We start from the raw sequence: 14,149 nt of genomic DNA on the forward strand, positions 1-14,149 counted from the left end.
TCTTGGACCTAGACTTGGCGCTCCGGTACCACTTGCCATGCGGTAGCAGAGAGAACAGTCTATGACTAGGGTAGCTGGAGTCTTTGACAATGTTTTGGGCCTTCCTCTGACACCGCCTGGTATAGAGGTCCTGGATGGCAGGAAGCTTGGCCCAAGTGATGTACTGGGTCGTTCGCACTACCCTCTGTAGTGCCTTGCCTTCGGAGGCCGAGCAGTTGCCATACCAGGCAGTGATGCAACCCGTCAAGATGCTCTCGATGGTGCATTTTGAGGATCTGAGGACCCATGCCAAATCTTCTCAGAACGCCAAACGGCGTTCAATGTGCCTCACCCTAATCATTTGGTCTATTTTCACCTCTTAATTTTGCCCACTGTTCTAACTTGGTGGTGCACAAATAGCCTATAATCTGTTTTAGAGACATGTAATCATTGAATATTGTAAGATATTTCATTATCTGTTTATATGACCCCATTTATTTATCCTACGGTTCTGACTCGTACAGGGAGTACGTTGTTAGAATGGCCCGTGTTTTGAATTCTGTCGCTGTACATTTCAAAAGTGCTGAACAAATAGTTATATTGACAACGTCCTTCATCGTTTGCTCATTGTTGTCTTAATCGAAATTATGGAATGCCTCTTATCCGCTTGTAGTCCCTTTAAGCCATAATTTGCACTGCTCAATTGTCAGTAGAGCAAGTCTGCCATATCAGCTGTTTTTTTTAAAGGCAGTAAATGGTTTAGCAGTGGTAAGGTGTTGTGACTCTGCTGTTGGGACAGCTTTATGTAGGCCTTAACACCTTGTGGGCACCGTTTGTCACCGTTATAGTGGAATTAATGTATTGTTTAGTGTTGTGTAGTGGCTTTGCTGGCATGCATCCCACTTTTTTTTTGCGCCACCAAGATTCATGCTAAAATCGCCACTGGTACTGTCCAATGTCTTAAGTAGTTAAACATTACTCCAACCTCGTGAAAGTGACAAACTGACACGTTTTCAGAAGAAGTTTCTGCCTACCTTCATGCTCATACTGCTGTTTTTGACTATACTGCTGCTGGATCAGCCTACCTGTCAATAATGAGTGATTTGGTGGATTTGGCGCATGCGCACTTGGTCAAAAACACTACATAATTCCAGACAATATTTTTTTTCGGTTGCTTGTATATCATTATTTATACCTTTTTGGAAGTACATACCGGGCGTGACGGCAGTAAATGAAGATAATTGCTCAGCCAAACTCTAGTAATTAAAATATGTTGACATTAACATGTGCAGAGCTGTCTAACGGCTCGATCACACCTACATGATATGCATCATCTGGATAGTGTCCAACAAAATGTCAACGTTCACCTTCTGCTACCATTTCTGTCAAGCCATCTATGCACACAATGTGATGCATACGTTCGATAAATCCAACTGTGCACCACACATAATGAACTGCAACTGCAACACAATGGTGCAAGGCAAACGTAGCATTCCATTGGACATGTATGTACTTCTGGTGTCACAAAACGTCAAAACACTTTCGGTGTGATCGAGGCGTATCTTTTCATAGTCATCGTTGTCTCCCCCTTTTAGCCGACTAAACTCAACGATTTATGATGTAGTTGAGCGATACGTAGTGTGAGCGGACTGGAGCTCTGACCTCACATAAAATTGTATTTTTGTTTTAAAACGACTTATTTAAGCACCCAAAGAATATCACACATAACAATGTTATGACTCGTATGTAATTGGGCTATTGTTTGAGCGCTGAAATAAAATACTTCATTATGTGATGCCGGAGCTCCAGTACTCCTGTACTTCTGAACTCCATTGTAAATCATGGAGTTTCGTTTAATCGGCTATCTCCCCCTCTGCCCAGACGCTGGAGCAGGACGAGGAATATAAGACCAGTCACACGTTGTAGCAGCTCACATAGCAGAGGCGAGCCTGTGAGAATATTTAGCTAACGTTACGCCTGCAGAATAATTTGTGGAAGAATTGAGAGAAACAGGTAAGTTAGTTATGCATTTGTTGCCGAATGTTGTGCATGATTGCTCACGTTAACTAGCTAGCTAACATTCTCTTTGTAACGTTAGCTGCTTTGTTTATTCTGTTCAGTGGATAACGTTAGCTAGCTAGCTAACAGTAATACATGCTGACTAGCGTGTCTTTCAGTTTCACATGTTTTCGCCCGTGTGCAAGCGACTGACTGAGTTTGTGTGTGTGTGTGAGAACTTCATTGTAAGATAGTTTGACTTCAAACACTGTTTTTGGCTGTAGCAGCATGGTGAATCAAGTGCAGAGAGTCGAAGACACATGGCGAACATGCAGCAAAAGCGACTCAAGTGGCGCGAGCAACAGCGGTGGCGAGAGTTCCAAGGAAAGCTCTCGCTCCTCGACGCCGGTGTTGGACACCGACCGCACGGACAGGCTACGGGACAAGATGCGCCGCCGGACGGAGTCGGGCGACCACTGGTTTTCCCTCGAGTTCTTCCCCCCTCGCACTGCAAGTGGAGCTGTCAACCTCATCTCTAGGTATGTAGCAGAAACTTTGGCGTTGGCTTGTTCTAGTAACTCATCACTTAGTTGTGAGTTAAACTATCACCTGTTGAAATGTATCACCTGCTAATCAATGCACATTTCTCTCCCATTTATCCCAATTCAGATTTGATCGCATGGGCTCAGGGGGGCCCCTTTTCATAGACGTTACCTGGCATCCGGCGGGGGACCCTGGTTCGGACAAGGAGACCTCCTCCATGATGATCGCCAGCACAGCGGTCAACTACTGTGGCCTGGAGAGCATCCTGCACCTGACCTGCTGCAACCAGACCAAAGAGAAGATCACTGGGTACCTGAGCAAAGCCAAACGCCTTGGCCTGAAGAACATCATGGCTCTAAGAGGAGGTAGGGCCTTTTGGAATGGACTAGGGTGACATTGTACCTAGACCCAGTTCTAAGGTCAGTTTTCACTTTCTTTTCTTAAAGTGGAACTGACAGCGTTTTAATTACTTTGCAGCTCTGAAACAGACATTCATATCAGTCAAATATCAAATTTATAGTTTATGCTACAAAACTAAGAAGTAAAAAAAAAAAAGTGGTTCTATTTTACTCAAAATTCCATGATGTAGAGTAAGGCATTTTTGGCAGACTAGATGGATGCAGTTCAATGCATGATTAATTAGCTAATTCACCAATACTATTCTTGGTAGTCCAACAAATATTGCTATCAGTTTGTATACCAGGCCAGCTGTGTTTTACTGCCTCCAGCCCTTCGGGATACACTGTTTCAATTGCAATGACTCAATGTTTTGGACAAAAACCTACAAATGTATCAAAGGCTGTACATGTCAGTACAATAATGTCCTTCTGGAAGGTTCTCCCATCTCTGCAGCACTCCGCAAAACACCAGTCTCATGGTCAACAATGAAGAGGCGACTCCGGGATGCTGGCCTTCTAGGCAGAGTTGCAAATAAAAAGCCATATCTCAGACTGGCCAACAAAAAAAAGATGGGCAAAATAACACAGACACTGGACAAAGGAACTCTGCCTAGAAGGCCAGCATCCCAGAGTCGCCTCTTCATTGTTGACCATGAGACTGGTGTTTTGCGAGTACTATTTAACCTCATACATCTAGGCGTTCTGCTAGCGGAACCCCTAGCCAACAGCCAAAGGGATCGCGTGGCGCGAAATACAAAAACCTCAAATCCAATAATTTCAATTTTTCAAACATACGACTATTTTACACCATTTGAAAGATAAACCTCTCCTGAATCCAACCACGTTGTCCGATTTCAAAAAGGCATTACAGCGATAGCAAAACATTCGATTATGTTAGGAGAGTACATAGACCAAAATAACCACACAGCCATTTTCCAAGCAAGCATATGTCAATAAAACACAGCTAAATGAAGCACTAACCTTTGATGATCGTCATCAGATGACACTCCTAGGACATTATGTTATACAATACATGTATGTTTTGTTCATATTTATATCCAAAAACAGCTTTTTACATTGGCGCGGGATGTTCAGAAAATGTATTCCCACCAAAAACTTCTGGTGAATTTACAAAAATACTCATCATAAACGTTGACAAAATACATAACAATTATTTTAAGAATTAGATACAGAACTCCTTTATGCAATCGCTGTGTCAGATTTTAAAATAGCTTTTCGGCAAAAGCACATTTTTCAATATTCTGAGCCATCACGGCGAGCTATTCAGACACCCGCCAAGTTCGGGGCAACCTAAACTCAGAATTAGTATTAGAAATATTGTATTACCTTTGCTGATCTTCGTCAGAATGCACTCCCAGGAATGCTACTTCCACAAGAAATGTTGTTTTTGTTTGAAATAATCCATAGTTATGTCCAAATACCTCCGTTTTGTTTGTGCGTTCAGGTCACTATCCAAAGGGTAACGCGTGAGCGCCTTTCGAGACACAAAAAGTCAAAATGTTCCATTACCATACTTAGAAGCATGTCAAACGCTGTTTAAAATCAATTTATGCTATTTTTTTATGTAAAATTGTGATAATAATCCAACCGGACAATAGTGTATTCATTCAAGGAGGAAAAGAAAAAACAGCGTGCTCGCCGGAATGCGCATATCCCATCTCTTTGTCCTCAGGCAGACCATTCAGTAACTGAGCTCCTATACTCTGCCCAGAGACAAAGGCTCAATCCACTTTCTGAAGGCTTTAGACAGCCAATGGAAGCCTTAGAAAGTGCAACGTAACAGCACAGATACTGTAGTTTCGAAAGGGACTAGAAAGAATAGCTACATTTCTCAGATCCTACACTTCCTGGTTGAATTTCTCAGGTTTTTGCCTGCCATATGAGTTCTGTTATACTCACAGATACCATTCAAACAGTTTTAGAAACTTCAGAGTTTTCTATCCAAATCTACTAATAATATGCATATTCTCGTTTCTGGGCAAGAGTAGTAACCAGTTTAAATCGGGTACGTTTTTTTATCCGGCTGAAAATACTGCCCCCTATCCATATCAGGTTAATGAAGCTGCCAGTTGAGGACTTGTGAGGTGTCTGTTTCTCAAACTAGACACTCTAAAATACTTGTCCTCTTGCTCAGTTGGCCACCGGGGCCTCCCACTCTTTCTATTCTGGTTAGACAGTTTACGCTGTTCTGTGAAGGGAGTAGTACACAGAGTTGTACGTCATCTTCAGTTTCTTGGCAATTTCTCGCATGGAATAGTCTTCATTTCTCAGAACAAGAATAGACTGACCAGTTTCAGAAGAAAGGTTTTTGTTTCTGGCCATCTTGAGTCTAATCGAATCCACAAATGCTGATACTCAACTAGTCTAAAGAAGGCCAGTTATATGGTTTCTTTAATCAGAACAACCGTTTTCAGCTGTGCTAACATGATTGCAAACGTTTTTTCTAATGATCAATTAGCCTTTTAAAATGATGAAGTTGGATTAGCTAACAAAACGTACCATTGGAACACAGGAGTGATGGTTGCTGATAATGGGCCTCTGTATGCCTAGGTAGATATTCCATAAATCTGCATTAGTCAATTACAAGATTAACAATGTCTGCACTGTATTTCGAAAAAATGTTATGTTATTTTAATGGACAATTGTTTTATTTATTTTTTTTGCTTTTCTGTGACCCCAAACTTTTGACCTCAACTTTTGAATGTGTGTGTGCATTAATAAAATCTCAATCGACCAGTCAACTAATCCATTCAGGTGTATTTTGTGGCTTTTTATGAATACTTTCTAATGATCTAAAGTCACGCTGTTGCTACTGCCGTTAGATAAACTGTCCAGTTCAAAGTGAATGATGGCAGGCCATGTGGCAAAATACTTATTTGCATATAGGCCTACTGTAGCTCTGATTGGCTCCTGAACAAGACTGACGTTTTATTTACTGAAGTACCTTATCAAACGAACGGCCGCTTTCCTACTTTATATTGCTATAGAATTTTCACACATGCCTTACTGTCAATCTCAAACATTGTGAAAAATGACCATATCAAAGTGCTCGCTTCTCAGAATAGTACCCCAAAAAAAGCGTGACATGAACAGATTTTTGTAAGATTTCATGTTGCTGAAACGCTGTCAGTTCCACTTTAATTGTTATGGTTAGGATTTGGGGAGGGTGAGCTGATCCTAGGGACAACTTCTACACAGCAAGGTTGGTCCATTTGCAGGAATGTTTGTGTGTTTTGAGGGTCACCCTGATATTTTGGAGAGAAGTGGATTTCTGTTTGAATGCATGATTGCAGCCTGTTGCATCACTCTCACTCAGCAAGATCTGTGGTTCACATTGCTGCTCAAGGTCACGTCCTGTCACTCGCCTTGGCGCCTCTTGCATCATTCACTCTTCAATATTTTTGGTTTGCATTTATGCTCGTGGTCACATATCGCTGAGTCGGAGTGAACCTTATTTATCCAGGTTTTTCTCATTGTCTTTTTCTTTGGCTAACTAGCTAGGACTCATTGTGACAATTCCCATTTTACATTTACATTTTACATTTAAGTCATTTAGCAGACGCTCTTATCCAGAGCGACTTACAAATTGGTGCATTCACCTTATGATATCCAGATATCCATTAAACACCATGTTTTCCTGATCTCTTTATAGATCCCATGGGGGCTGACTGGGAAGAGGAAGAAGCGGGCTTCAACTACGCCACAGACTTAGTCAAACACATACGCTGCGAGTTTGATGACTACTTTGACATCTGTGTTGCCGGTAAGTTTGAAGCAAAATATATTTATTTTTTACAAAGCTTCATCATATTGTAATTTTATCCTTATGTCAGGTAATTTGTGAAAGACTTTAAAGTAGGCTGTTGTACCTACTGATACGATGTGAGCATCTTATCACCCCAAAAACCATTTTAGTGCTACAAGTTGGTATAATGTCACCCACCACCTGGATTCGGTCCAAATAGCAACATTTGAGATGGTGTTTTTTTTTTACATTGTATACAAGTAGAGACTGAGAGCTAGACAATTGTATATCATTCACTGCAGTTGAGGGGGAAAAAAGGGAAAGTAATTCTGCTTTGAAGTTGATGAACTTGTAACCCCACTTTTGAGCAATGGGCCATCTGAATGTTTTGGTACGCATACTGGAGAGCTCTTTGTCTACGCCCATTCAGCATCGTTCACACCCTCTTAAACGTTAGCCCCACCCATCTCTTTAAGGATTCACTTGAGACCTTGTGCTAAATAGAGTGAATACGCTAGTGTAGTTAACAACCAAAGATTTCAAGACTAAAAGTGGGAAACTAGTAGTAAAAATGCATTATCTAGTCCTTGGCCTATATCCTGTTACTCTGAGCCGCTTTGCTTTATCTTGGCCAGGTTGCAGTTGTAAATGAGTACTTGTTCTCAACTGGCCTACCTGGTTAAATAAAGGTGAAATAAAAAATCCTAATCTGACTTTGGTGCAGGTCATATTTTTCATCACATTACGGTCTCTGGTAAACACAAACACCCAAAAAATCTGTTTCTCACATGCACAAGATGCTGAAGGTGTAAACGGTACAGTTAAATGCATAGTGGAATATTAGTTGTTTAGACGTCTAGCTAGCTAAACAATGAACCATAATCTCAACTCATAATACCATGCATGAATCTGCAGCCTCCTGTTATCTTTTCAACTCTCCGCATTTGGGAATCATCTCCCTCTGCTTCCACTGTGCATTCTGTGACAATACTGTTAACCTCTTAAATCTAGACGTTCCGCTAGCGGAACACCTGCTCCAATATCCAATGATGGGCGTGGCGCGAATTACAAATTCCTCAAAAATACAAAAACTTCAATTTTTCAAACATATGACTATTTTACAGCATTTTAACCTGTTAGGGCTAGGGGGCAGTATTGACACAGCCGGATAAAAAACGTACCCGATTTAATCTGGTTACTACTCCTGCCCAGTAACTAGAATATGCATATAATTATTGGCTTTGGATAGAAAACACCCTAAAGTTTCTAAAACTGTTTGAATGGTGTCTGTGAGTATAACAGAACTCATATGGCAGGCCAAAACCTGAGAAGATTCCATGCAGGAAGTGGCCTGTCTGAGAAGTTGTTTCATCTTGGTTCTTTTTATTGAAGACTGAGGATCTTTGCAATAACGTGACACTTCCTACGGCTCCCATAGGCTCTCAGAGCCCGGGAAAAAGCTGAAGGATATCGAGGCAGGCTCTGGCTGAAACACTTTATCGCTTTAGGCAAGTGGCCGCTCAGAGTACTATGGGCTTAGGCGCATGCCCGAGTCGACCGAATGCTTTCTTTTCTTTTGTCTGTTTACCTAAACGCAGATTCCCGGTCGGAATATTATCGCTTTTTATGAGAAAAATGGCATAAAAATTGATTTTAAACAGCGGTTGACATGCTTCGAAGTATGGTAATTGAATATTTAGATTTTTTTTGTCACGAATTGCGCCATGCTCGTCACCCTTATTTACCCTTTCGGATAGTGTCTTGAACGCACGAACAAAATGCTGCTGTTTGGATATAACGATGGATTATTTTGGACCAAACCAACATTTGTTATTGAAGTAGAAGTCCTGGGAGTGCATTCTGACGAAGACAGCAAAGGTAATAACACTTTTTCTTATAGTAAATCTGACTTTGAGTGCTAAACTTGCTGGGTGTCTAAATAGCTAGCCCTGTGATGCCGGGCTATCTACTGAGAATATTGCAAAATGTGCTTTCACCGAAAAGCTATTTTAAAATCGGACATATCGAGTGCATAGAGGAGTTCTGTATCTATAATTCTAAAAATAATTGTTATGCTTTTTGTGAACGTTTATCGTGAGTAATTTAGTAAATTCACCGGCAGTGTTCGGTGGGAATGCTAGTCACATGCTAATGTAAAAAGCTGGTTTTTGATATAAAAATGAACTTGATTGAACAAAACATGCATGTATTGTATAATGTCCTAGGGTTGTCATCTGATGAAGATCATCAAAGGTTAGTGCTACATTTAGCTGTGGTTTGGGTTTATGTGACATTATATGCTAGCTTGAAAAATGGGTGTGTGATTATTTCTGGCTGGGTACTCTGCTGACATAATCTAATGTTTTGCTTTCGTTGTAAAGCCTTTTTGAAATCGGACAGTGTGGTTAGATTAACGAGAGTCTTGTCTTTAAAATGGTGTAAAATAGTCAATGTTTGAAAAATGGAAGGTTTTGCATTTCTAAGGTATTTGAATAACGCGCCACGGGATTACACTGGCTGTTGAGTAGGTGGGACGCTTGCCCACCTTAATCAGAGTCCTTGAGAGCCAGCATGGCATGTCCTCCAGAAAGTAGTCCATCACAACTTTTTCCTGCTGATCTTTGTCGCTAGCGCTATTAACTTCAGGGCAGCAATGCAACACTTTCAGTTCTTCGTGATATTTTTCAAAAAATGCCACGATAGAAAGGATTATCCACACATACTGAGCAACTCATGTATAGACAGAAGCATGCTACATGGCAGACAATCTGAACTCATCTCTCGGGCATGTCCAGCCCATCCATTATCTCAGCCAATCATGGCTAGCGGGAAAGTTCCTGTATTTTTTCCGTGGCTAAACCAAATAGGCTCGTAATAAAAACATCCTATTTACAGATGGCATACACATTTGTTAATAAGGCACATGAAAGTTCACATGTTCCAGAAGGCAATTCTGCCAAAAAAAAAACATATTTTGTATAATGCCTCTCCTGTGAGGTAGTGACATATATGCCTAGCTTCTTGAAATTGGTCAAAAAAAATGACCTCAATAAACACACACACACACACACACTGAGCATTAAAATCTTTTCATTGTGGCAGGCTACCCCACTGGCCACCCGGAGGCGGAGAGCTACGACGAGGACCTGAGACATCTGAAGGAGAAAATGGACGCTGGGGCCGACTTCATCATTACTCAGCTCTTTTTCCGGGCTGACACTTTCCTCAAGTTTGTCAGGGACTGCAGGGCCATAGGAATCACCTGCCCCATCCTACCAGGCATCTTCCCTATCCAGGTACTGTTGGATATGGGCCTAAACTGGGGGGGGTGTAAATAAATGCACTAACTACTGTAAGTCGCTCTGGATAAGAGTGTCTGCTAAAAGACAAAACATGTCATGTTTGTGTGTGGTGTGATCAAAGGCTACATTTGTCAAAAGGTTTAAAGGGAGGGGTAGTGTGGGTGTACTTTGTAACATTCTTTCTAATGTGATGGCGAAGGTGTAACAAATTACCAAGTACATTCAGTGCGATTCCCAAAAAAATCTCATAATTGGACCATTGTCCCTTGGAATTTTAATCAATTCCACATTGATGCGAGTCAATACAGAAATGTAACACTCCCACCGTGACCTGTGTAATTTGTCCTTTTTCATTGTCTTAAGTGTCTTTGCAATGTGAGAGTACATCAGTTGCATGGAGACATCATTTGTTCTTTACATTTTGTTTTTCTGTCAGTACCTGAACCAGTAGGATTTGTGGTTTTCCAGGGCTACCAGTCTCTGAGGCAGCTGGTCAAGCTGTCCAAGCTGGAGGTGCCCGATGAGATCATGCGTGTCATCGAGCCCATCAAGGACAACGATGCGGCCATCCGCAACTACGGCATTGAGCAGGCTGTGGGCATGTGCCGCGTGCTGCTGGAGAGCGGCGAGGTGCCGGGCCTCCACTTCTACACGCTGAACCGCGAGGTAGCCACCATGGAGGTACTTCGGCAGCTGGGCCTGTGGAATGAGGACCCCAGGTCTGTCAATTGCCCTAGATTGGTTATCTTTCAAATACTTTGGGTTCCGCTTGATTTAGCTTACCCAGTATTTAGGGGGCAACCCTAAAATGAATGGCATGTTTGACTTCTGAGATGTCATGTTTTCACACACAGTGTGGGTACCATTTGTAATCGTGTGTGTATTACCGCACTTTCATTAGTTCTGGAACATTTAACAAAGATTTCACCATGTGAAGTGATTTCTAACTGGCTAGTTGTTGGAATATGCGCTGTCTTGCCTGTTCCTAGTACTGATGGAGGGTTTGGGGTCTACTTGGATTGCCAGGCGGACACTCCCCTGGGCGGTGAGCGCTCACCCCAAACGCAAAGTGGAGGACGTGCGGCCCATTTTCTGGGCCTCCAGACCCAAGAGCTATATCTACAGAACACAGGACTGGGATGACTTCCCCAATGGACGATGGTGAGCAACACTGGAGAAAAACTTCAGAAAGTTTGTGGCCAGAATTTCTCACCATGGCTAGTTTTCTGGGTGTAAATTATGTTGTTCATTCAAGGCCTTTTCACACTACTGGACTGAGCCAAGCTATACTGTGTAACAGTAACAAGTACTGTATAATCATTGAACAGGCAATATTCCCAGGTCTTGTCACCTTGGCTCTGTGTTATTTCAGGGGAAACTCGTCCTCTCCGGCCTTTGGTGAACTCAACGATTACTACCTGTTCTACCTTAAGAGTAAGTCATCCAAGGACGCCCTGCTGAAGATGTGGGGCGAGGAGCTGACCAGCGAGCAGAGCGTCTACGAGGTCTTCACTAGTTACATCACGGCCCAGCCCAATGTTGCCGGACACAAGGTGACACCCGGACCTCTACACTTTGGAGTGAAAACAGACCGAAACGTTAACTTTCTTTCATTAGGCGCCTCATAAATACAACCATGTGCATTATGACAACCACTTAAAACAAGAACCTAAACCCTTGACTTGCACTTTGCTCGGGTGACGTCTCCTGACCTCTCGTCTCCTAGGTGATGTGTCTGCCCTGGAATGACGACCCGCTGGCCCCGGAGACCAACCTGCTGAAGAACGAGTTGGACAAGGTGAACCGCAGGGGAGTCCTCACCATCAACTCCCAGCCCAGCATCAACGGCAAGCCCTCCTCAGACCCCATCGTGGGCTGGGGCCCCCCTGGTGGCTATGTCTTCCAGAAGGTAAAGTTCAGCGTCTGTGGTTTGGTTGTGGGGATGACCAATTATGTCTTATTATAAAAAGGCTCCTACACGCTTATTACTGTACTTGCATGCTTAAAGTAAAGTTATTTTCCCCAAAATAATAATGTAGGCCTTAGTAAAAGGAGTGGGCAGGGGGATGTACACTGGAACACTATTTAGAAATATCCATTAGAATTATCAAGGATTACTACTGGTTTAGCAAAATTAAGGCTGTCCCAGTTTTTCTTTCTTATCATGTTATTGAGAGTAGGTTGATCCACAATCTTTCCTAGAAATGAAAGAGCATGAATAAATCAGTCTTTTGTGGTATGGTTGATCGACAGTGGAGTTTTTCCAACGTAACAGTTCTTGTATCACATGCATACCAATCATGAAATGATATGAACCTTATACTGTGCCACGTTTACAAATCCAACAGGCTTATCTGGAATTTTTCACCTCAAGCGAAAATGTCACCGCTCTCCTCAAAGTGCTAAAGAAGTACGAGCCTCGCGTCAACTACCACATCGTCAACGTTCACGTAAGTTCTCAACTACAGGCATTACATCTACACATATTTTGTGAATTGGAACAGTTTGCTAGAATGATCTACTGGCTGATTTGTATCCATCTACAGGGTCAGAATACTACGAACGCCCATGACATGCAACCCAACGCTGTGACATGGGGCATCTTCCCCGGCAGGGAGATTGTCCAGCCCACCGTGGTGGATCCAGTCAGCTTCTTGTACTGGAAGGTAAGGTCAAAGGTCATCTCATTAACCTACTGGGCCCCTTCCATGTACATTACCCCCTATGCACTTGTGTAGATATACAGCAACTGGATAGGTGTAAGCAGTTCAGTGAAAACGCCTATCAGCAAGATGGCGTGTGCTAGGGGTCGTTTCTGGTTGTGGACTGTGCCCATGACTCAGATGAGTTCGTGGAATGGTTGTCATTTAGTTCTCTAACATTTTAAAGAGATTTTAGTGGAGTATGGTATTTGAAGTACAGTTTTGAACCCTCCACATCTTTTTGAGCTTGAGCGTTTGACACAACAACCTCCCGTGAAGCCTTTTCAAAACCAGAATTTTGTGTGTACAGCAAGCTGTATCAGTTACCAGAGCTGTGAAGATTCATCTTTAGCGACATGCCTGAACCCCCCCCCTTCTGGAATGTGTTGAGTTAATTGTTCTCGCCTTCTTTTAATAGGATGAGGCCTTTGCCCTGTGGATCGAGCAGTGGGCCAAGCTGTACGAAGACGAGTCCCCATCACGTATGATCATCAAGTATATCCACGACAACTACTTCCTTGTCAACCTGGTGGACAACGACTTCCCTTTGGACAACTGCTTGTGGCAAGTCATCGACGACATGTTTGAGCTGCTTGACAACCCCCAGGAGGAGCAACCTGCAGAGCAGCCCAACGATGAGCAATCCGACAAGGAACAACCCGGAAAGTAACCATGGCGACAGCCACCAACTGAGTGACTTTTTTTTTTTTTTTTCTGGTGCTGCTATCGATAACTTTTCACTCAACAAACACCACAAAGTACTTAACTACAGTATTATACCATACAGTATATACTCCAAAATATATATATACTTTTTTTGAAAACTATTTTATTATCTGGATGATGGATCTTAATCGAGATACTTGAGTGAATGAATACGATGACAAATACAGTGTATTTGGAAAGTATTCAGACCCTTTCACTTTTCCCACATTTTGTTAAGTTACAGGCTTATTCTAAAATTGATTATCCTTTTTTTTACCTACACACAATACCCCATAATGACAAAGCGAAAACGGGATTTTATAAACAAAATAACTGAAATACCTTATTTACATAAGGTTTATGAGACTTGAAATTGACCTCCGGTGCATCCTGTTTCCATTTATCATCCTTGAGATGTTTCTACAACTTGATTGGACATGATTTGGAAAGGCACACCCGTCTATATAAGGTTGCACAGTTGACTGTGCATGTCAGAGCAAAAACCAAGCCGTGAGGTCGACGGAATTGTCCGTAGAGTTCTGAGACAGGATTGTGTCGATGCACAGATCTGGGGAAGGGTACCAAAAAATGTCTGCAGTATTGAAGGTTCCCAATTGGCCTCCATCATTCTTAAATGGAAGATGTTTGGAACCACCAAGACACTTCCTAGAGCTGGGTGTCTGGCCAAACTGAGCAATTGGGGGAGAAGGCCTTGGTCAGGGAGGTGACCAAGAACCCGACGGTCACTCTGTCCAG

General features: G+C 42.4%; 1 protein-coding gene across 2 annotated transcripts; it reads left to right on the top strand.

Moving 5' to 3' along the window:
* The first annotated feature begins 1,634 nt into the window (after window positions 1-1,634).
* mthfr (methylenetetrahydrofolate reductase (NAD(P)H)) lies at window positions 1,635-13,777 on the top strand. Of its 2 annotated transcripts, none has more exons than XM_014145989.2 (12): window positions 1,635-1,992; window positions 2,265-2,516; window positions 2,647-2,885; window positions 6,592-6,702; window positions 9,787-9,980; window positions 10,455-10,705; window positions 11,013-11,147; window positions 11,359-11,539; window positions 11,713-11,895; window positions 12,335-12,436; window positions 12,533-12,652; window positions 13,107-13,777. In XM_014145989.2, exons 2-12 carry the CDS (start codon window positions 2,266-2,268, stop codon window positions 13,356-13,358), a joined length of 2,019 nt encoding a protein of 672 aa, XP_014001464.2. In that variant the 5' UTR covers window positions 1,635-1,992; window position 2,265; the 3' UTR covers window positions 13,359-13,777. The 2 variants fall into 2 exon arrangements, with proteins under 2 accessions (XP_014001464.2, XP_014001463.2); XM_014145988.2 differs by having other exon boundaries at window positions 1,637-1,992; window positions 2,262-2,516.
* The last annotated feature ends 372 nt before the right edge of the window (window positions 13,778-14,149 follow it).

This window comes from Salmo salar, chromosome ssa15, assembly GCF_905237065.1.
Source record: "Salmo salar chromosome ssa15, Ssal_v3.1, whole genome shotgun sequence".
In the NCBI taxonomy this organism is placed as follows: domain Eukaryota; kingdom Metazoa; phylum Chordata; class Actinopteri; order Salmoniformes; family Salmonidae; genus Salmo; species Salmo salar.